Here is a 25,210-nt window from a genome sequence, read left to right as displayed (position 1 = left end):
CGTGTAGAAATGATGCACTGCACTAAAAGAGATCTTTGTAATAGTTTATCATATCATACAAACAAAAACAAAATGGGCAAACATTTTTTTGTAAGTAACAGTAGTCTTCTCCATTGGTTTGGTTAAGCGTTACTTATTTGAGGTAGTGCAATATCAAGGTAATGTTGTGAAGGTATTCACAATATGAGATGTACTTAATGATGCCAATTCCTAGTTACTGTGTAGCTGGCTGTATGTAGAAATGATGCACTTGAACTAACTTACATGTCATTTAACTATTTTGCAAACTGAGGCTTATAGCCCTAAAGTGCTCTATGATCTCAAAGCTCTCTTTTTGAATAAATTTATATATAGCACTTGCCAGTGTGGTGGCCACACATTTTTGAAAATAACATAATCACCAAAAAAAAACTCTCAACACCAAGGTCCTGTTGTAACCAGTATTCACATTCATCCATTTCTAATAATGAAATGGATTAATATATAAGCTCCTAGTATTTGTTATTGTTAACTGTCCTTGAAGAAAAGGGGTCCCACCACGTGGTGATGTGAAAAGAAACAACATCAGCACGATGGTTAATAGTAATCAGGGTATGTACTGCAACAAGATCTAGAAAAATTAGGCTGGTGGGCTGAGTGGCAATTGAAGATTAACACTGACAAATGCAAGATACTTCATATGGGTAGCAGTGGTCATAAGTTAGTGTTCCAACTGTGTGGTACCACAAACAAGGTAGTGAAGAATGAAAAACACCTGAGGGAATTGTGCAGTTAGACATGAAGTTTTCTAAACACTGCAGATGGATTGTTAGTACAGCTCATGGGGGTTTTGAATTCTGCCAGCAGGAATAAGGAGGTGATTATTTTGTTGTATAAGGCAATGGTTAGGCCATGTCTTAAGTAATGTATACAGTCTGGAAACCTCATTTTAGGAAGGCTGTGAATATGTTGGAATGGGTGCGGAGAAGAGCAATGAGATTATTGAGAGGAGCAAAATAATGCTCTTACCAGGAAAGGATTCAGGTTTGCAAATTGCAACATCTGGAGACTAGGCACCTATGAGGAGATCTGATTGAGGTGTTTAAGGCTTTGAATGAATTGATAAGCTCAATTCTGATGGCAGCCTTCCTTTTTTTCAGATTACACATAAGGGGTGAAATAAATTCAAACTGAAGAAGTATCGTTGCAAGAGAGATGTCTGGAAGTTTGCTTCAGCAGCCAACATGTAGATGATTGTTAAAATAGGCTTCCATTTGGTGTTATGGAAGTGGATAGAGTGAATAAATTGAAAATAGAACTAGGCAAACTACACTACTCAATAAAATTAACAGAAAACAATGTTTTTTCCGAATATTTTATTGTGAACAGTGTCACCGAAGGCAAATATTTAAATATATTAGGCATCCTGGCAGGCAAATTCCAAGGATCCAATAGAAAGCCACACATTATGTAAATTAGCCTATAAAAACATGGGTTGCGACCACATCACCTCATTCCCATTTTTTGGCTTGTTCAATTGGATAGCCACATCTCCAGTAATCAGGGTGGCAGGTCATCGGCATTTAGATGATTTTTATAGTGGGCTGTTGGGCAACTTGAAGCTGGGCAGTCGCAGGCAGTGGTGGCAAGCTGGCTTAATGAGTCACGCAATGCATCTCGGCACTATGGAAGCAGTTTTAGGAGACAGGAACCATTACAAGAAGAGCTGTCCAAGGTTATACGACTATGTCAACCAGGACAGACTGCTATTGTTGTTATTTGGCTTTTAGGAGCATTAGCAACTAAGGCCATATTGCTCCAGGGATATGCGGTGGTCATTCTCTGACCTTTCCACATCCTCTGTATTTGGTGGTCACAGGCTCGAACCTCGGTCTAATCAAGAAGCATGTGCTACACACTGCTGCTCCTGCCCACCTGGCTACAGAGGCGCCAGGACAGACTGCTATCTGGCTCTAACAGCAAGACAGAACCCTATGATGTCCTGTCATCAACTGTCTCTGGAAGTTGTGGCAGCCACAAATGAAAACATTTCCAACTAGATTGTGTTAAGAAGTCTCAATTCAAATAGACTCTATGCAAGGAAGCCAGTGGTTTGAATCTCATTAACCACAAACCACTGCAGAACTCATCGAAACTGGTGCCATGAATATGTGACTTGGTGCCCTGACCAATGGAATTCAGTTCTGTTCTCCAATAAATCCCGTTTTAGGTTAGAAACAGATTCCAGACATTATTTCATCTGGAGACAACGAGGAATGTAGTACTATTCCTCCAACATCAGGGAAAGGGACACTTACAATGGAGGCGGTGTTCTTGCATGGGGCATAATAATGATCAATGGCCACGCCCTCTTCATGTTTTTGGTAGGGATACTGTAACTGATCCTCGAAACCTATGTGTGACTTTTTAGGGGTGCAATTGGCCCAGATTTTCTTTTCGTGCATGACAACACCACTGCACATAGAGCTCAAATGGTGGAGGAATAACTTGAAACTGAAGATATCCAGTGACTGCTGTGGACAGCACGATCACCAGACTTAAATCCAATAGAACATGTGTGGTATGCTCTTGGGCATCGCATTGCATGCTGACAGTCAACTCGTCGGTCACTTGGTGACCTAAGGTCTGCATGGGTGGAAGAATGGGATTTGTTACCACAAAATCTTATGGATACCCTTATATCGAGCATGTTTCACTGCTGTCAGGCCTGTTTAGGTGGGTATACCATACTGATGTCATGTGATCATCTTGTATCAGCTTCTGTAATGTGACCTTTTTGGTAATTCTTTTATAACCCCTATAAATGTCCTTTATACCTGTCCAAAGCTTCTCACTGTTTCCTCATTTCATTGTTATTCTATGGTACATCACCATACCAAATTTTGTCCCGTTTCATCGCATGGTGCACAAGTTACCACGTTTTCTGTGTCCCGTTAATTTTGTAGAGCAGCGTATGAGAAAGTATGGACAGATGATGTACAAAACATTTCTTTTTTCTTTTGGCCCACGTATTAGTATTAATAGTGGCATCATTTGCCACTATTAATACTAAGTATTAATAGTGGCAAATACTAATAGTAGTATTTCTAATACTACTATTAGTATTTAATACAAATACTAAATAATAGCAGTAATTACTAACACTAATATTAATACTATGCTGCAATAGAAATATACATCCATCTATACTAATTAGTCATCTGTCCACACAAAAGAATCCCATGAAAATCTCTGAGAATCCATGGAGCATCTCTTAAAAAATGCAGTATGATAAATAACTGTGGTACATCTGCAAAGATTTTGGAATTATCAGAATCTTTTGGGTCTAATATCTGGTTATACGAAATTTCTCTGATCTGCAGACTGATGAATTCACCTTTGATTTTGGTGTCACTAATGCATAGAAACTTATTTTTAAATATTGAAAATCTCATTTCCTGTACATAGCTTTTATGAAATAATTTTTCATTAGACCTAATTTTATGTGAACCATGGTACTAATATGTTTGTTTGCTCAACTAATAGCTTATAGGTGACATTTTTCTTTCCAGATGCAAGATACATATGTGTGTGTGTGTGTGGGGGGGGATCATAGTTTCATGATGAATGATTTTGGCTTAACTGTATCATTCGCACAAAAAGTAACAGTATTTTGTACAGCAAAATGCAAAATTACAGATCTAAATGTTTCTAATAATTCCAAAATCATTGCAGATGTACCACAATTATTTATCATACTGCATTTTTTAAGAGATGCTCCATGGATTCTCATGGGATTCTTTTGTGTGGACTGATGACCAATTAATATAGATGGATGTATGTTTCTATTGCAGAGTAGCACAGCTTAGTATTAATATTAGCATCAGTAATTATTACAATTACTACTATTATTAGTATTTGTATTAGCAATACTACTACTATTTAGTATTTGCCACTATTAATACTTAGTATTAATAGTGACAAATGATGTAAGAAAGCATGCTTATATACCATACTGATGTATGGTATATAAGCATGCATCAGCCAAAAAAAATGTTTTTTGAGCAACAAAAAGAAAATAAATTTCAAGCCTACCAAAATCTTGGCTGCAATATGCATCTAAAAACACTTATTCCATTCCCATTCAGACTTTTTTTAGACACTGATGAACACAGTGAAAATTTCCATCAATGAAAAAATGTTACCAAGAAAAGTGGAAGCTCAGTATACTGGCAGAATACTGCTGGCCATTGATTAGACAAGCTCCTCATTTAAAAAGCAAAAAAAAAAAAAAACAAATAAAAAACCTGACTATATTTTTACCTATCTATCATAATACTTGTTAAAATCCATTAAATTTTTCAGTAAGCATAATCTGCATTCCTTTTTAAATGGGCACTAGGCACTATCTGACATCAAATTTGGATTCAGCTCATGAAAATCCATGAAATATATATTTCAGGAGGGAAAAAACTCAAAAGCTTAAAATTTGTTGTTGATGTAATGTTTGTTTATTTTGGAAATGTATCAAATATATTATATCTTTGATGAGCAGTTCCCATCATCAAAGATATTTACATGTACATACAAAACAATTCCCTTCACTATCTAATTTAATGTTAAATGAAATTATTATTCCTACTAATAAATTATAATTCAGAATTCAACATACATCATTATTGTCTGTAGTAAAGCAGAGCTTACTTTACTGTTTTTAATTGAAACTAGCTGAAACTCATGAACTTTCATGGCAAAGTTGTTGCTTTCAATTATAATCACTAGTATTTTGTTAAACTTCAACTGTATATTTTTAGAGAGAAGAAATAACTGACATTTATTTAAATTAAGGCAATTAAATAAAATGCCATAATTTAAATAAATGTCAGTTTAAAAAATGCATGACCTTAAATAATCCTTAAAATATATTCTTATGAAAAAATTCTTATGAATATAAAATATATTCTTTAAACAAAGAAAAACTGACCATAGTCAATACTATATAATCTAACCTCTTGCCAAATTCCAAAGTCGATTTTGTTTCTTGTTCATCGTTAGAAGATGGAGAGCAACAAATGATTACCGTTGTCCGAGATGTTCCTCCTAAACTATCTCTTAGAATATGAGTTAATTTGCTGTCCCGGTATGAGATATAAGTTTTCTATGAAAAAAATAATAATAATAAATAAAATATATATGTATATATTCTTTGGGATAAAAAATTTCCAGTTCCAATATTTTGTACTTTGTAAATAAAGTAGCATAGAAATTAGTTGCTACTATACTATTAATCATTTAACTTTTCTTGAAAATGCTAGCTGGACTGATTCTTTTCATCAGTATCTCTTAAAATATTTCAAAATTAATAAAATGTAAGTATTATAGTTTATCTTAATTATAGTGCTGTTCACAATTATACTTAAAAATACCATTTATGAAACAAAAAAGGTGTCTGACGAAACATTGCATTTAGGAACTATTAAAATTAATAAAGTTCATTTTCAATCAACAACTAACTTGAAGAATTTATTTTATTATTATTTTTTTTTAATTATTAAAATGAAACTCACCTTTTAAACTGTATCTCAGTTTTCATTGGGGAATTTTGTCTGATTTAACTAATGAGCCAGGGTAGACTAAAGGTGCATCTTAGGTTAGTTTGGAGATATTTTAATTTGTATTTTAACTTATGAGGCTTTACTGTACCTAAATGAAAGAGATACAGTTTACAAGGCAAGTTTGGTTATTGTTAGCTATGCTGTATTTTGGTTTAATTTTATAGTTTAAACTTGAAGCACTGTGATACATTATAATTAATGAACATTTTTCTAACTGTCTTATTAGGTAGTAATATTTATTTTGTTATATAACGAGTGTGATCATCTGTAAGATATATTGTTCTGTAGTTTTCAAAATTTCAAGATAAGCTGCATTTTATTACTGCCATTAATGCTTCCAAATAGATATAATTATATAGACCTTCCATCTAGAACTAAATACAGTGGAACCTTGATTCTGTGCTAATGTCAACGAGCAAGATGCTAGTTAATCACAAAATACAATTTAATCACAAGAAATTTTTTAACCAGTATTAGTAATGGCAAATGATGCAAGAAAGCAAACTTATATAGCATCACCAAAAAAAAAAAAAAAAACCCATACCCTCCAAGAATTTATCTAGTTTTCCCTTGAATTTATTGAACCCATCAACTTTCACAACACATATGGAAGCCTGTTCCAACAATCAACCACCTGCTGGCTGAAGGCAAACTTCCACATATCTATGTTCTTGACTGTTGGAACAAACTTCCATCTGGTGTCGTGGAAGTGGGCAGGGTGAATAAATTTAAGGAGGAACTAGACAAAATTATTAAAGGGCAGATGATGTGGTAAGTGTTTTTTTTTTTTGGGTGATGTTGTATAAGTTTGCTTTCTTGCATCATTACATCTCTATACAGTACAGATATATATAATTGGTTAAAAATAAAATTAATTTATTTATTCATAAGAAATGGATAATTTTTATGTACATAAGAAATGGATAATTTTTATGTACATAAGAAATGGATAATTTTTATGTACATAAGAAATGGATGATTTTTATGTACAGTATCATACAAATTACCTACAAAATAAATTTATCTATGTATATAATTTAGTTTTACATTTTTCAAAACAAGGATAGAAGGTAAAATTAACTTACAAAAGTAATCTATTAGTGTTTATTTTTTTCCCTTTTGACTGTTTTTGCATATATTGGTTCTGATTTGTTATAAATATAAAATAACACATTTTATAATGAAAAGATTCACACACAGAGTAGAAAACAGTCTGACACTTTATTACAGTTTCAAAAAAAAAAAAAAAAAATCACAGTGGTATAAAGAGGAAAAGTTCATACATACACATTGGACCCATGGTATACTGATTTCATAAATACAAAAAAATATTGTCATCTCTACTGTTTGGCCCTTTACTGTAAACCAACATTCAACTAAAAATCTTCTAAGAAAATAAATATGCAGCCCAGAAAAAAAAGAAAGTTAAATTGCATTAAAAAAGAAGACCCACATGGATAATCCAATGGATGGATGACAAATCATGGGTTATTAAGGTTCCACTGTATACAGAACTTTCAACTAGGAATAAATATACAGAATTGAGTTAAGTATATATAGTGTGTATTTACATCTTAGATCTAAAAAAGAAAGAATATATTGTATGTAAGTACAGGTTTTTTTTAAAGCAAATGCCTGCAATTTTTTCAAATATTACATTAAAACATTTGTATACTGTATTTAATAATAATTAACATTTAAACAATTACTTACATTTCCATCACCAAGAGCTGCAATAACATTGCTAAGTACTGATAGTGATTTATTTATGCTTTTGATCTCATCAAGGATGACCCCTTTCATCCCAGTCTTATTTACCTAATAAAAAAAAATATATTCATAACTTAATAAAAAGCACTGTTTGTATAATTACAAAATTTATAAATATAGTAGTAGTAGTAGTGGCATGTGATGCAAGAAAGCAAGTGTATGAGCTTATGCAGCATCAGCCAAAAAAAAAAAAAAAAAAAATCACACCATTCCCTCCAAATGCCTGTCCAGTTCCTCCTTAAATTTATTCAACCTATCAACTTCCACAACGACAGATGGAAGTTTGTTCCAGCAATTAACCACCCGCTGGCTAAAGGCAAATTTCCGCACATCTATTCTACATCTGTCCTTTCTTAATTTGAATTTATGCCCCCTTAGGTTCGTAATCTGAACAAGTGGAAGGATCCCATCAGAATTCAGCGTGCTGAACCCATTCAAGGCCTTATACACCTCAATCAGATCACCATGCAGGTGCCTAGTCTCCAGCCACTGCAATTTGCAGAACTTAAGCCTCTCTTGATAAGAGGATCCCTTCATTCGCCTCACCAATCTTGTTGCCCTTCTCTGTACACGCTCAAGTAAATCTACATCCTTCCTAAAATGAGGCCTCCAGACCTGTACGCAGTACTCAAGGCGTGGCCTGACCATTGCCTTATACAGAGGGATAATCACCTCCTTTTCCCTGCTAGCAAAATTCCTATATATCATTGACAAAACCCCATGACCTGCCCTGGTAGCCTGTCTGCATTGCTCAGAAAACTTCATATCTGCCTGCACAATTACTCTCAGGTCTTTTTCATTTTCTACCACCTTAAGTGTAGTACCACACAGTTGGTACGTTTCTCTGGGGTTACTTCTACTCATATGCAGTACTTTGCATTTGTCAAGGTTAAACTTCAGTTGCCACTTCTTAGCCCATCTGCCCAAATTATCTAGATCCTGTTGCAGTAGCACACTGCCATTACTGTCATTAACAACCCTGCCAACCTTTGTATCATCTGCAAACTTCGACATTAAGCCTGATATACTTTCATCAATATCATTGATAAATATACAAAACAACAGTGGACCTAACACCGAACCCTGTGGGACCCCACTAATAACATTAGTCCAAGAAGAGCAGCACCCATTGATTACCACCCTCTGTCTTCTCCCACTTAACCATCCTTTTATCCATTGTAGCAACTTACCCTTAATACCATTCTGCTCCAATTTGTACAATAGTCTTCCATGTGCAACAGTGTCAAAAGCTTTCCTGAAATCCAAATATATGATATCAAAATTATTTTTTGCATCTAGTTCCTTTGTAACTGCATCATAATATCCTATCAAATTTGTCAGACAAGACTTTCCCTTAACAAACCCATGCTGTGTCTGAATTATTGCTGCGGTCTTGTCTAGATGAACCTGCAATGCATCTTTAACCAGTGACGCCATTATTTTACCCGGAACAGAAGTTAAACTCACTGGTCTGTAATTACTCGTGTCACCCTTCGATCCCCCTTTGTGAATTGGGGTTACATTTGCACATCTCCAGTCCGTGGGAACCTCCCCTGAGTCCAAGGACGCTCTCATAATTATGGCTAAGGGTTTGCTTAGTTGCTTTGCCGCCTCCTTTAATATAACTGGATAGATTCCATCCACCCCAGGTGCTTTTCTTACGTTTAACTTCAACAATTTCTCTTCCACTTTGCTCTCGGTTATTACAAAATCATTAAGTATCTTGCTACAATTTGATAACCTTCTGTCATTTTCAAACCTTAATAATTCCTCACGTGTGAATGTAGATGCAAAATACTCATTCAGTTTGTTTGCTATCTGAGCAGGATCATCAACAGTTGAACCATCGATGTCAAGTGGACCAATCAGATTCATCCCCTTCCTTTTAGAGTTTATATAAGTAAAGAAATCCTTGCTGTTTTTCTTAGCATCTTTTGCCAAGGATTTCTCGTAATCTGCCTTCGCCTGCCTAACCTCCTTTGTTACCTGATTACAGACTAGCTTATATCTGCCATAGGCTTCTGAGTCGCTTGATAATTTATATGCATCCCATACATTTTTATTCTCTTTTACGAGTCTCATTAGTTCATTTGACAACCATTTAGGCCTAAACCTTGAACAATATTTCTTAATAGGTATGAAACTTTTAGTAGCTTCCACGATTAATTCCTTGAATGCTTCCCACTTAGAATTTACTGTTGGTAACATCGTCAGTTTATCCCACTGTACAGAATTTAAAAACTGTCGGAGACCACTGTACTCGCCTTTACGGAAGCAAAAACCCTTTCCTTTACCCCTGATGGTAATTAAATCTTTATGTAAATCCCACGTCAGTACACTGTGATCACTGCCACCTAGTGGTTCTTTTATCCGCAAATTCCTAATACATGAATGATCACTGCTGATAACCAGATCAAGAGTATTACTTTCTCTGGTTGCCTCTCGAACATGCTGCTGTAAAAAACAATCATCCAATAAATCCACAAAAGTCTGACTAGTGTGTGAGTGACCAACCCTCAAGTTCCAGTCAATATCTGGGAAGTTAAAATCCCCCATTATAAGACATTCCGATTTACTAGCCCACTCTATTTCTCTGTACAATTGTTCATTGTACTCATTCAAGTCATTCGGCCTATAACACACTCCTACTCTTATTTTTGCTTTCGCAGTGCTTATGTCACACCAAACTGACTCAACAGTGCACTGTTCATCTATATCAACTGGATGCACTTCTTTTGATTTTATGTTTTTCTTAATTAATAGCATAACACCTCCTCCCTTCCTATCCTGTCTATCCTTTTTGTACACATTGTACTCCCCAAATTCCAGTTCAGCATTCCTTATATCTGTGTGACACCACGTCTCTGATATCCCAACAATATCTGCCTTTGATGTCTTGACCAACACTTCAAATTCATCAAATTTATTTAATATACTTCTAGCATTGGTATACATGCAAGTATACATGCACCTATTCTTATTTTAGTGAAACATGTTTTGTTTCATTTGAACTACAGGTCGGCCATCACTAATCCGGTTCCACCTCTAATACGGACATAATTTCCGCGAATGTAATTTCAAATTTCCCGGGTCGGCTCACCGAGCTGCCACTACTGTTTTGGTGGCGTTTGTTGCAGCATCAGCTGTTGGCGTGAACTCGTAAACACTGGCAAGCCATTTCTACTTGTTTACTTGTTTTTCTCATTTATTATTATAACCTGCTCATATTTAGCTCTAGCCATGGTTCCAATGGTTCACGGAAGTGCCTCTCGTGGTGTAAAACGAAAACACCGTACATTGTCCATAACAGATAAAGTTTAACTTCTGAAAAAACTTGCCAGCGGTGTGTCTGTGAGAAGTTTTAACTCTGCATTCCAGCAATTTCTCTCAGTTCCTCCTATTTTAGTAATTTTCTTTTAATCATTTTTTTTTTTTTTTTTTTACAACACACTTGTACAAACTTGCAGAAAAACACAACACAATATAATGGATAATACAGTGCGCTAACGAACTTGTTTTCACAAAATCTCTAACAATACTGACAAACTTATTGCGACGTTTGAGGGTTTATTTTATCGTAATTAGTTTTATTGCAGCGCTCGCCGCGCGTGCAATAAACTAATCACAAACGCGACCTTCATATGTATGCCGTAATAGTGTCACACGTATGTGGCCGACACGGCTTCTCAAGAAATAAAGTAACCTACTGGGCCATGACGGCCACATATATACGACATAAAAAAAGACATATATATATATATATATACTGTGTATATATCTATAATAGGAGCAATTAATAAATATCTTAAGCAATATAGTCCGGACACCACATAAAAAATTCTAACATAATATACCATTAAACAGCAAGTACCTTATCTGCTTAGACTATAATCAAATATACTGTGTATAAAAAAAACATATATATATATATATATATATATATATATATATATTTTTTTTTAAGCGAAAAAACGACAACACTGACATTTCAATATTTATTTTAGAATCACTAATCAAATTATTTGCACCGGTGATCGGGAAACTCACTAATCTGGCACCCCACAGGTCACAACACTGACGGATTAGTGATGGTCGACCTGTATATACCGTATTTCCCCATGTATAAGATGCACTTTTTTTCAAAAAATTTGGGGTCTAAAAACTGGGTGCGTCTTATACAGTTGTTGTAGATTTTTTTTACTTGCATTTCCCGCTGTTTTGCATTTGTTGTCTTTGCGCTCATTGTTTTGCACTTGTTACCGGTATATTAGGTTATGTTTTGCTACGTTCTGCCCAGAAATGGCTCAGAAAAGATTTTCTCGTACAGTGCTGAATTCAAGTTAAAAGTGATCCAGTTTGCAAAAGTGAATGGAAATCGTGTTGCTGAACATAAGTTTGGTCCTCCTCCAACTGAGAAAACAATCGGAGACTGGCTACGGGAAGAAGAAACCCTACTGAAAACACCACGGCAGAAGAAGGCCATGAAAGGCAAGTCAGCAAAATGGCCTGATTTAGAGAGGGAATTGAAGATATGGATTGAGGAGCAAAGGGCAATTGGAATTCCTGTGTCCACAAAGATGGTTCAGCATGAGGCAAGAAGAATTGCTGATGAAAAAGAAGTTACTGATTTCAAAGGAGGATACAATTGGTGCTTCAGGTTCATGAAACGGAATGGACTAAGCATGCGTATATGTACCAGACTTGCCCAAAAGATGCCTGAAAGCTATGAGCAGAAGGTCCTTGAATTTTATCGTTTTGTCATTCAATGTCAGAAGACACATCAGTTTGAGTTGGGACAGATTGCAAATATGGACAAAGTCCCCCTTCAATTTGATGTCCCAAGCAACAGAACTGTTGATAAGAAGGGGGTGAAAACTGTAACTGTGAAGACAAGTGGACATGAAAAGAGCCATTATACAGTTGTTCTAGCTTGTTGTGCTGACGGAACCAAGCTGCCTCCTATGCTGATTTTCAAATGCAAAACAATGTCAAAAGAAGACATTCCTCGAGGAGTGATTGTCCACGTTAATGACAAGGGTTGGATGGATCAGGATGGGATGAAGATCTGGTTTGAGAAAGTTTGGAGCAGGAGACCAGGTGGGCTCTTACACAAACCTGCCCTGCCCTATTGGTGCTTGATCAGTTCAGGGCACACAACAAAAAATACAAAGAAGATTGCTGCAGAGCAAAAAACAAAACTTGCCGTCATACTGGAGGCTTGCCATCCCAGCTCCAACCACTTGATGCCAGCATTAACAAACCCTTCAAAGTTGCCATGAGAGATGAATGGAACCAATGGATGAAGTCTTCTGGGGACAATTTGACACCAGCAGGAAGAGTGAAGAAACCAACTATAGGAGAAGTTTGTACCTGGGTGAAAAGATCCTGGGATAATATCAAGATTGAGATCGTTGTCAAGTCATTTAAGAAGTGTGGCATTTCAAATGCCATAGATGGAACTGAGGACGAGGCAATATATGAAGACAGTGATTCGTCATCAGACACAGATGAGGACAAGCTAATGGATAGGAGTTTTGACAGTGATAAGGAGTTGTATGAATTTTATGATGAATAAAACTTGAGTTCAATAACTTTATGTAATAGAAACATTTTTTTTTTCAAATTTCTGGCCCCAAAATTAAGGTGCATCTTATACATGGGGAAATACGGTACATAACACTACTTGGTAAAGAAGTAACTGACAATATATTGTTTAAAATAACAATGTGATATTTAACTTCAACATAATTTTATTGCTTGATAGAATGAATTAAAAAGAACTAAAGTCTATGTGAATTGTTAAACTGCAGCACGTTTCATGTACAAAAGAATCAATAATTATTAGAATTGAGGCTATAAAAGAATAAGAAAAACAGCAGAAATACACCAATTTGCCAAACTATAAACATAGTTATCTTTACAGAAGCTAGATAATGCATTTTGTTTTTCTATATGAAAAATTCTAGATCTTATATTATCTTGCTCTAATAATCAACAAAAGAACCTTATGACTCAAAAATGATCAAATGTGTATAATGTTAATAATTTACCATTCAATAGCTGATTCAACAACTGTAACTACCTTTAAACTTCCTGCTAAATCCACAAGATAAAGTTTCCCATTTAGCAGCTTCTGAGTATCCAAATTTTCCTGCCTCACACTTATCAGGACTACACTATGACTGTGCGAAGAGTGTCCATTTAGATCTTTTTAAAACAGAAGTAAAAATAAAACATTAACTGGTCATGTTTTAGTGATAACAGGAAGAAACATTTTCTTTGTAAATTATATTCTCAGAAGTTTCAGTTATCTGTTAACTATCAACTGGTTTCATTTATTAAAATGAAAGTACAGAGTTTACTTAAAAGTTTTATTTTAGAACATTCAGTGAAATACACACCATTCTTTGTTCATAATAGCAAATTGCAATGAACGGCATCGATTTAATGGTATCTTATATTGTGACTCACCGTCACAACAAGTTACCATATATTGCGCTACCTCATAATACATTATTCATAATGTATGCCTCATGCATTTATTTACTTAGTAAATACTACTATGTACACCCTTTGGCATCTCTCATATTGTGGAGTTATACTTCATAATTGGATTGGCATGACTGCAACACCAGGGTAACTGCCCACCTTATTGTTAGCTTATTGTCATTACCAGGTTAACAACAACAAGCCTTGAAACAGTGCAGTCTGGGTGGTAGTATCCATTGGGAATAAGTAATAATGGTCTTCCCGTTGGAGAAGCGTTACTTATTCCAGGTAGTGCAATACATGGTAACTCGTTGTGAAGGTGAGTCACAATATAAGATACAATTAAATCGATGCAATTCATTACAATTTGCTATTACGAACAAAAAATGGTGTGTATTTCACCGAATGTTCTATAGTAAATTCTCAATTCATAATGCATTATGCCTCGTGCATTTATTTACTTAGTTAAAAGTTTTATAAAAATTTATAATTATATTTATACAGAAATATAATTTAAGTTATCAATACTTCTGGAACACGCTATAGATAAACCAACCTTTTGAAATGGTGATTTCTTGGCCAGTGACATTTTATAAGCCAAAGAAGCCTAAACACAAATACAAATACAATCATCATCATCATCATCATCATCAGCCATTTTCAATCCACTGCAGTATGAAGGCCTCTCCAGCAACTTTCCAGTTCCTTCTGTTTTGAGCACTGGCCATCCATTTACTACTCAAAAACTCATGAATTTCATCTATCCATCTCCGCCTTTGTCTTCCAGGTTTTCTTCTAGCTCCTCTTGGGTACCATTCTGTTATTTTCTTAGTCCATCTGTCATCATGTCTTCGAGCTATGTGTCCTGCCCAAGACCATTTTAGTTCTTTAGTTTTGATAAGAATGTCCTTTACTTGAGTTTGCTGCCTAATCCATGTGTTTCTCTTCTTATCTAACAGTCTGATTCCCAATATAATTCGTTCCATACTTCGCTGTGTAGTTCTTAGCTTCTCTTCCATTCTTTTGGTGAGTGCCCAAGTTTCACTTCCATAAGTCATGGTGGGGAGTATACATTGATTCATTATTTTACGTTTCAGACAAACTGGGATATTGCTCTTCAGTATGTGACTATATTTCCTGAATGCTACCCATCCAAAATTTATTCTTCTCTTGACTTCCAGCCATTTATCATTATTACAACTAATAACTTGTCCCAGATAAGTATATGACTCCACCTTTTCAATTACTGCTCCTTCAATCATTATTTCCCTTTCTGTGGCATACTTGTTCATCATTACTTTTGTTTTAGCCATATTCATCTTTAGTCCAAAATCCTTACTAACTGTGCATAACTGATTAAGATTTTCCTCTAATTCTTTGGGATCGTGGCTTATGACCACAATGTCATCTGCAAATCGTAAATGGTTTAGGTACTCTCCGTTCACATTGACTCCTTTCTGCGACCAGTCTAATCTTCTGAAAGCTTCCTCAAGGGCAGCAGTAAACAGCTTCGGAGATATTGTGTCTCCTTGTCGAACTCCTTTCTCGATTTTAAATTTCAAATACAATAGAACCTCATAAATCTGGGATCCTCAGGAGCACAGCACATTCTGGATTTTTAAAAATTCTCTTTTTTAAAGGTTATGCATATAGCCTAAGTATTCAGGAGTAATTCATTATTTTTATTAGATAATTCAGTAGCTCTGATCCCAAATCTCCACAGAACAAGAGTTGCCAGCATTAAGCCAAATATTAAGTTGCTGCTGGAATAGTCCAATGGGCAGCATGCTTGCCTCAGAAAAAAGTCATGGGTTTGATTCCCTCTTCCAGTATGGGTGTTGTGATTTTACAGTTTTTTTAAGATGAGATATAATGGCTGTAATATGATTCTAGCAATCTAATTGCCTTACAAACTAAATGCATACTACTAAGTATATGCTGTGAACTAGTACTCACAAAATGAATAATTTTGCAAGATTTAATCCAGCTCTGCAAATACACAGTAACAATGACATATAGTATAGAAAAAATATAGAACAGAAAGAAAGAAATTGATGTTTGGAAATTATTAATGGAATATAATGCATCTATGTTGCATTTTTTAAAGTCTGGTCAGCCCACTTTAGCTGTGCTTTTGTATGGTTGACTACCCTCAAAGAAATATTCATAAAATTCTGGATTTTTGAGGTTTTACTGTACATATTGCTGAGAAAAATAAACTAAGTAAACAACAACTGATGATGCTATTGTTTGAGTTTTATAAATAGCATCTTTCTAAACAGTCCCTCTGAACCTTTAACTGACCACCTATAAAAGTTTCTTATGTTTTCAGGCATATATCTGAAAATATAATCACTTTTTGACATCTGAAAATATGATTACTCTTTTTCTCTGAAAAACAATTATATCTGAAAATATAATCACTTTTTGACATCTGAAAATACGATTACTCTTTTTATCAAAGATGACAGAAGTCTAATTCAGAGTTTCCCAAACTTTTTGAAGCGCAGACCGGCATTTGCAAATTTTTTTTTTTTTTTTGCAGCCCACCTATAGCTATAAATTAATGTGTTTTCAATAATTATACTCGTAAGTTCAGGAAATAACGACACTACCATTAGGACATTTAACATACGAGTAATAATGAAATTAGATATTCATTAACATAAGTAAATATAAATAAAAGATAGGTAATTCATTTCTTTGTTTATTATCGAAAGTTTACATAAAATTGACATATTTTAGGAAAGGAAATTTTATTATAGTTTTATATAGGTATATTTCAAATAAGTTGATCGCGGACTGGTATTTTCTTTTTGCAGACCGGTACTGGACCGTGGACCACACTTTGGGAAACCCAGGTCTAATTAAAGATATCTTTTCAGAATGAACTAGTAACAAAAGTTTGCCTAATTTGAATTTCCAGCCCACTGGCAATTCACAGTCTTTAAGCTAGACAAATCACATTTTATAAGGAACGCAGCGTCATGTTTAATGCTAAATTTCTTTTTTGAGTGATGGCAAAAGCTGTATGTTTATCCAAGGCACTGATCTTCTACAAAAAAATTGAGTGGTAAGTACTTTGGTACACCTCTGTTTTCATTTTCATATAGAAGTCCTCAAATGCATGTATTGATAAACTACACTGAAAAAATTATATTAATCCAGCTCTGCTCAACAAATCCCCTTTTTGTGTACTGTAAAGGTGCTCTGTCAATGTTTAGATTTAGTCCCCTTGTCATAAAGATTATGAAAGCCTGAGATGCTTTGTATATTCTGTTCAGTGATCTGACTAATCACAAATAAATTCTTTAGAATAAAACACTCTTAAATTGCTGAGTGAAAATAGGATATTTAAGCAATTTTAAACATTTAAGAATATTTAGGCATTTTTAAAGTGCAGCAGGATATTTAATAAATATGCAAATTAAATTGATGGTTGAGATGGACAGTAAAAATATAGGTGAAGGACACTAAAAAGTGTTTTGAATTATTTAAGTAAAATATCTTAAAATCAAATCCAATCCATTCATTCCTTACAGTAAATTAGTACAAATACACCTTGACTTGTCACCTTCGATTAGAGTTAATACATATGGTCACTTCAATTGGAAGCAATGACAGCTTGTATTTAGACTAATTTTAGTTTGTTGCTGTTTAACTTGAAGGTCATTGCAGGCATTAAGTAAAAGTTAAGTTTGAAATAACTCCCAATACTGTTTTTATTCTTTTTTTTTTTTTCATTAATACGGTAGATCTCAATCTCTTCCTTGGAGTTTTTGGAATCTGTTACATTTAAAAAAGACAACAGAAATATTTCCAATAGAACCACTACTTCTACTACATCTACTCTGTGACCAGCTACCAGTTTAATCACAGTTTTTTCTTTTCCTCAACTGTGGTGACTGTATTCAATCATTATCAAAAATAATGTGATGAATTTATGTTAGTGGATGGATACAATACATAGATTTATCATTTTCAATTATAGTCACTTCCATTGAGATATTATGCAACTTTTAATTTAACTCTTGTTCATTAGAATACTATCAAATCTCAAAAATTAGGTTTTTTCTATTGTTTTTTTTGGTGCTTTAACATATAAAAAGTATAAAACTTTAAAATTTTTTTACTATTACTTATTACTTAATAATTATATTTTTAAATCATTAAACCAAAATTATAACAATGTTTACCAACATGTATTACGTATTAACTTGGCATTATCAAATGAGTGCTACTAGCAGCACAACTTAACTATTGACAATATTATTTGGAATGCTGGTGTGTGTGGGGGGGGGGGGAAGGATGTCAATTTTAGTATCATGTGTCTTATCATTTTTAGTTTGAAATGTAATTAATATGCTGCTTATTTTCTTATTCATTTGAAAAATTCACTCTGCACATTGCTTAAATATTCTACTGAAACACAGCACTTTTAAAGGTATTTTACTCTAAATAATATATTTGTGATCAATATATAATGCATCCCAGACCTGTGGAATCTTTATGATAAGTAGGCTAAACTGAACATTGCAAGAGCATCCTTTATAGAACTACTGTACAAAGAATTGGCAGAATAAAAATAATCAAAAAAATTATGGTATTAATCAAGCTATTCTAAACAAGACATTCTTTAGCACAGCTTGATTAATAACCATTTTGTCAACTGAATTCATCCTAATATTCATTCATGAATTCATACAGTTGTACCACAGCATTTACTATTCAAATATTTTACAGAAGATAAGCATACAAATTTTTGCTATGACTTTTGTTACTGAATTGCAAGAATAAGCAGAAGAAACAAATTAAAATAAGATGCAACAATGTTTCTACATATAATCCCATGCAGCAATGTTTCTGCACATAATCCTGGAGAAGAGGAGTTTTAACACCTCCAGTGTTTTCACAGATACACACATTGCTGAGTTAACAATGGGCAGTGCATTTATTGCAGTTATATTGAATTCAAACAATTTCTTTCTTTCTTTTAAGTCAAAATGATAAAAATAAACAAAATAAATTAATATTAAAATAATCAAACCTCAGGAATAAAGCAGTACTGTTATATTCAAATTAATACATAATCAAATTAATCTACTGGGAGTAATTAAAGAAGAAAAATAAAAATACAGAATATCAAGAAAATAATTAAAGTAGATAAGTACAGTATAAAAGCAATATGGTCCATGTAGATTTTGTTCATCTATGTGGTACAGTTAATATGCTATGTTAAATTAAATATTTTCTCCATACCTTTCTTAACAGGTGGACTCAGCAAAGAACTAGGAAGCATATTATTCTAAGTATATACTAATCCTAATCAATTTCACTCTTTGAAGTAGTTATTCAAATATAAGAACACATTTACATGTGTTCTTGTATTTAGATTTTTCAAGTTCTGAATGAGTTACAGTTTGATATGTATAGTTTTTTAATAGAAATTTTGAAATATCTTTATATGTTACCCATTGTAATTTTTATAACCATGAAAATTTCATCCTCATTCATTTTACTTATGCCTCTCAGAGCCTTAAACACCTCAATCAAGTCTCCTCTAAGGTGTCTAGTTTCCAAGCTCTGCAACTCACATATTTGAAGTCTTTCTTCATATGGACGCCTTTTTGCTGATCTCACCAGGCAAGTCACCTGTCTTTGGACCCTTTCAAGAAGCATAATGTCTTTCTTTAGGTGTTGTCTCCATATTTGAACACAGTATTCCAAGTGTGGTCTAACAATAGCCTTATATAATGGGATTATGATGTCCTTATCTCTACTAGCAATTGTTCGATAAATCATCGATAGGACATCATGGACCTTCCTTGCAACCTGTCTACAATGCTCGGAGAACTTCATGTCTGACCATATCGTAACACCCAAGTCTCTTTCCTCCACTACCAGCTTTAGTTCAACTCCACCAAGTGCATAAGTTATTTTGGGGTTACTGTTCCCCAGGTGTAATACCTTACACTCTGCTGGATTAAAGCATAGCTGCCATTTTTCTGACCATCTCTGAAGTCTATCTAGGTCACTCTGAAGAATCTCTTCTGGCAGTCATCATTAACTACTCTACCAATCTTTATATCATCTGCAAATTTAGACATCACGGCCTCTATCCCTTCATCGATGTCATTTATGAAAATCAAAAACAATAGTGGTCCTAATACTGATCCTTGGAGAACCCCACTTCTTGCATCAACTGCTTGCAGAGAAATTAATGGAGGCACTGGTTAAAGAAGCATTACAGGATCATCTAGACAAGACTTCAGTTATAGCTCGGACACAGCATGGGTTTGTTAAGAGGAAGTCTTGTGTGACTAATTTGATTGGATACTATGATGTAGTCACAAAGGAACTGGATGCAAAGAATAACTTTGATATCATATATTTGGATCTTAGAAAAGCCTTTGATACTGTTGCACATGGAAGACTGCTGCAAAAATTGGAGCAGTGTGGCACTGAAAGCATTAGCATTAGCATTTAGCATTAGTAGAGGCATTTGATGCAAGAAAGCTTATGCGGCATCAGCCAAAAAAAAAAAACCACTTCCACTTCACCCCTCTGTTCGTTCGAAATACCTGTCCAGCTGAGCCTTAAACGTATTTAGGCTATCAACTTCCACGACAAGGGATGGAAGTCTGTTCCACCAACCAACCACCCGCTGGCTAAAGGCAAATTTCCACACGTCTATCCTACATCTGTCTTTCCTCAATTTGAATTTATGCCCTCTCAGGTGATTATTCTGAGTGGGAGGAAGAATCCCATCAGCATTGAGCATGCTCAAACCATTCAAGGCTTTATACACCTCTATCAGATCACCTCGCTGGTGCCTAGTCTCCAGACACTGTAATTTGCAAAACTTAAGCCTTTCTTTGTAAGAGCACCCCTTTGTTCCATTCACTAATCTTGTTGCCCTTCTCTGTACTCGTTCCAGCAGCTCTACATCCTTCTTGAAATGAGGCCTCCAGACCTGTATACAGTACTCTAGGTGTGGCCTGACCATTGCCTTATACAAGGGAATAATCACCTCCTTATCCCTCCTAGAAAAATTCTTATATATCATTGATTTATCCATAGCAGCAAATTGCTGCTATGGATAAAGGGATGGTTAAGTGGGAGCAGACAGAGAGTGGTAATCAATGGACACTGCTCTTCATGGAGTAATGTTATTAGTGGAGTCCCTCACGGTTCAGTGTTGGATCCATTGTTGTTTTCTGTATTTAAAAATGATATTGATGATGGTATATCAGGCTTAATGTCCAAGTTTGCAGACAATATGAAGGTTGGCAGGGTTGTTAATGACACTAATGACAGTACACTGCTGCAAGAGGATCTAAAAAAGTTGAGCAAATGGGCTGAGAGGAGGCAAATGAAGTTTAACATTGACAAATGTAAAGTACTACATATGGGAAGCAGTAATCCCAGAGAAATGTATCAACTCTGTGATACCACACTGACAGTGGTAGAGAATGAAAAGGACCTGGGGGTAATTGTGCAGGCAGATATGAAGTTTTATGAGCAGTGCAGATGGTCTGCAAGAGTTGCTCATGGTGTCTTGTCAATCATATACAGGAATTTTTCTAGCAGGGATGAGGAGGTGATTATTCCCTTGTATAAGGCAATGGTCAGGCCACACCTTGAGTACTGTATATAGATCTGGAGGCCTCATTTCAAGAAGGATGTAGAGCTGTTGGAACGAGTACAGAGAAGGGCAACAAGATTAGTGAATGGAACAAAGGGTTGCTCTTACAACGAAAGGCTTAAGTTTTGCAAATTACAGTGTCTGAAGACTAGGCACCTGCGAGGTGATCTGATTGAGGTGTATAAAGCTTTGAATGGTTTGAGCATGCTCAATGCTGATGAGATTCTTCCTCTTGCTCAGAATAATCACCTGAGAGGGCATAAATTCAAATTGAGGAAAGACAGTTGTAGGATAGATGTGCAGAAGTTTGCCTTCAGCCAGCGGGTGGTTGATTGCTGGAACAAACTTCCATCTGTCGTTGTAGAAGTTGATAGCTTAAATAGATTCAAGGCAGAACTTGACAAATTTGGAGCGAGTGGATGGGTGAAATAAGGGTTTTTTTTTTTTTTTTGGCTGATGCTATATAAGCTCTTTCTTGCATCATGTGCGGAATTTTCCTACATGATTCCACCCTGTTCCAGCTTAAAAAGCTGGAATAGGGTTGAATCGTGTAGGAAAATTCCGCCCATGTGGAACTGAGTCAAATGCTTTGCTGAAATCCAAATAAACTATGTCAAAATTATTCTCTAAGTTCAGCTTTTGAGTGACCCTGTCAAAATAGCTAACCAGATTAGTTAAATATGATTTTCCCTTTACAAAACCATGCTGAATATCCTTCAGAATTCCATTTCTATCTAAATGATCCTGAATTCCACCCTTGATCATTGTCTCTATAATTTTCTCTACTACTGAAGTTAGACTGACCGGCCAGTAATTTCTCTCTTCACTCTTAGAACCGCCCTTATGTATTAGAGATACATTGGCACTTTTCCAATCCAACAACAGAATAACTCCTGAGTCCAGTAATGCTCTCATAATTAGCTTCGATGGCTCAATGCACTCACTTGCCGCCTCTCTCTTAAGATTATAGGGTATATGCCATCAACCCGAGGAGTCTTACTGGCCTGTAGGTGCAAAAGTGTTTTCATTAAATAAACATGTGAAATTTTAATATCATTAATTACATTTTTTTCAACTTCACTCCCATAATTTCTCATTGACACAAAGGGTTTTTTCTTCTGTAAATATTGATGCAAAGTAACTGTTGAGTTCATCTGTGACTTCAGCTGGGGTATCTAATTCTATCCCACTTCCATTACGTAAGAGCCCAATCTGGTTTGCCCTTATCTTCTTTGTATTTATATATGTGAAGAATTCCTTATCCTTTGGTCTCTTTGCCAGGGATTTCTCATAATCTGCCTTTGCCAGCCTGACCTTTTCTGTGGCACTATTACAGATCAATTTGTAGCCGTTATAGCGTCAGTACATTTTATTGCTCTGTAAATTTTCCATGTCGTCTTTTTTATGCTCAAGTAATTTGGCAACTTCCTTATTCATTCAACTTGGAATCTTCCTCATTTAGAATTTTTTTAATGGTATATAAGTAATCAAAGCTTCTGTGATTAATGATTTAAAGGTATACCATAATTTAATTGCATTCACTCTCTGTGCGATATCTACCCAGTTAATAGAGGCCATGTAGCATCTTAAGTCGTCGTAATTTCCTTTCCTGAAATTATAACCCATTTCTTTGCCTTTAACTACTGCTACCTCTCTCTTCATCGTCAACCGTGGAACTTCATGATCACTTCCTGCTACTGGTTCCTGTACTGTCAGTCCTATTATGTCATCTGGTTCATGGGTGATGATGAGGTCTAGAGTATTCTTTTCCCTAGTACTTTCCCTGACATGTTGACAGAAATAAGTCATCTAATTGATTTAAAAATTTTGTCCCTGATATGAAGTTTCCTTCCCATTTGCTCCAATCAATTAGAGGCAAATTAAAATCCCCCAAAATAAGACATTGATGCTTACTTGCCCATTCCATTTGCATGTAGAACCTCTTAACATAATCACCTGGCCTGTAGATTACTCTCACTCTCATTATACCTTTGCTTCTAACTATCTCACATCATACTGATTCTATACTAGCATGTGAAATGCCTGAATCTGGAAAAGCTTTCATCGTGCTCAGCCTGCTTTTGATAAGAAGCGTGACTCCACCACCCTTTTTATCTTCCCTATCTTTCCTAAATACATTATACATGATGTACTGAAACTCATAATCCCCTATCTCCAGGTGGACCACATTTCCATAAGCCCTATTATATCAGCGTTACTTGTCCTAACCAGCAGTTTCAATTCGCTCATTTAATTGACAACACTTCTGACATTACTGTACAAAACAATTAAGACTTAGTGTGCTTGTATAGTTAACTACCCTGATGCAACCCTTAAAGTTATTTAAGCTCACTTCCCTGGCATTAGCTACCCACTCATTTGAAATGTTTCTGCCCTCAGAATATGTTGCTAATACTGAGTTATGCAAAGCCATCAGAAAGAGACCCAGAGAGGACAAAAAAATATTTAGCACAAGAAAAGTAGAACAAGCATTAAGGGAAAACAAAGGGCGCAAGTCAGCAGTTATGAGCAGTAATACAGAAAGACAAATGATAGTGAAACTGAAGAATAAAGATGGTGTACTTATAAATGAGAAGGCAGAGAAGGCATAATTCAAATAGCAGAAGACTGCTATAGAGAATTATACAAGAAGCGAGGAAATGATGCCAGCAGTGGGGAAGATGGATCACAAATTAGTAACACACACAACATATCCGATATTCTTCCTGATAAGGTAGAACATGCATTGAAGAAAATGAAGAATCAGAAAGCCCCGGGGGAAGATGAAGTTACTGTAGAGTTGTTAAAATTGGGAGGAAGAGACTTGACAAGACTCTTCACAAAATGCAGAAAAGGCGTGACACCCAAGGAGTGGAAATTATAGACTAATTAGCTTGTCATCCCACATCTACAAGTTGTTCACAAGAGTCATTACTAACAGATTAGAAAGAATATTTGATGAGAATCAACCGAAAGAGCAAGCTGACTTTATGACAGAATTCTCAACTATGGATCACCTTCATGTAGTATTGCAGCTAATGGAAAAACCAAATGAATAGAAAACACCATTATGCTTGGCATTTGTGGACTATGAAAAGGCATTTGACTCCATACAGCATAAGGCAATATTTTGGGCACTGAAAAGACAAGGCATAGATACCCCATATATTTATGATTTTGAAGAAAATATATGAGAAAGCTACCTTCTTTATTAGAATAGACAAAGAGAGTAGCAAATTTAAAATTGAGAAAGGAGTTCGACAAGGAGACACAATATCTCCAAAGTTGTTTACTGCTGCCCTTGAGAAAGCTTTGAGAAGATTAGATTGGTCACAGAAAGGAATCAATGTGAATAGAGAGTACCTAAACCATTTACAATTTGCAGATGACATTGTGATCATAAGCCATGATTCCAAAGAATTAGAGGAAAACCTTAATCAGTTCTGCATAGTTAATAAGGATTTCGGACTAAAGATGAATATGGCAAAAACAAAAGGACTGATGAACAAGTATACCACAGAAAGGGATATAATGAATGGAGCAGTAATTGAAAAGGTGGATTCATATACTTACCTGGGACAAGTCATTAACTGTAATAATGATAAATGGCTGGAAGTCAAGAGAAGAATAAATTTTGGATGGATAGCATTCAGGAAATGTAGTCACATACTGAGAAGCAATATCCCAATTTGTCTGAAACGTAAAATAATGA

General features: G+C 35.1%; 1 protein-coding gene across 1 annotated transcript in view; it reads right to left on the bottom strand.

The window, feature by feature from the left end:
• LOC150090676 (kinesin heavy chain-like) overlaps positions 1–25,210 on the bottom strand; it is a 201,913-nt gene that overhangs the window by 86,466 nt on the left and 90,237 nt on the right. The window contains exons 8-10 of the mRNA XM_090368489.1: positions 13,447–13,571; positions 7,308–7,412; positions 4,989–5,137 (exon numbers count right to left, since the gene is read on the bottom strand). Of these exons, the coding sequence (XP_090224615.1) occupies positions 4,989–5,137; positions 7,308–7,412; positions 13,447–13,571 (379 nt within the window). The remainder of the gene's footprint in view (positions 1–4,988; positions 5,138–7,307; positions 7,413–13,446; positions 13,572–25,210) is intronic.

Source organism: Mastigoproctus giganteus, chromosome 1 (genome assembly GCF_048544385.1).
Source record: "Mastigoproctus giganteus isolate SK-2022 chromosome 1, ASM4854438v1, whole genome shotgun sequence".
Classification (NCBI taxonomy): Eukaryota; Metazoa; Arthropoda; class Arachnida; order Uropygi; family Thelyphonidae; genus Mastigoproctus; species Mastigoproctus giganteus.
The sequence above is the reverse complement of the archived record's forward strand: the minus strand, read 5'-3'. Positions and strand labels throughout refer to the sequence as shown.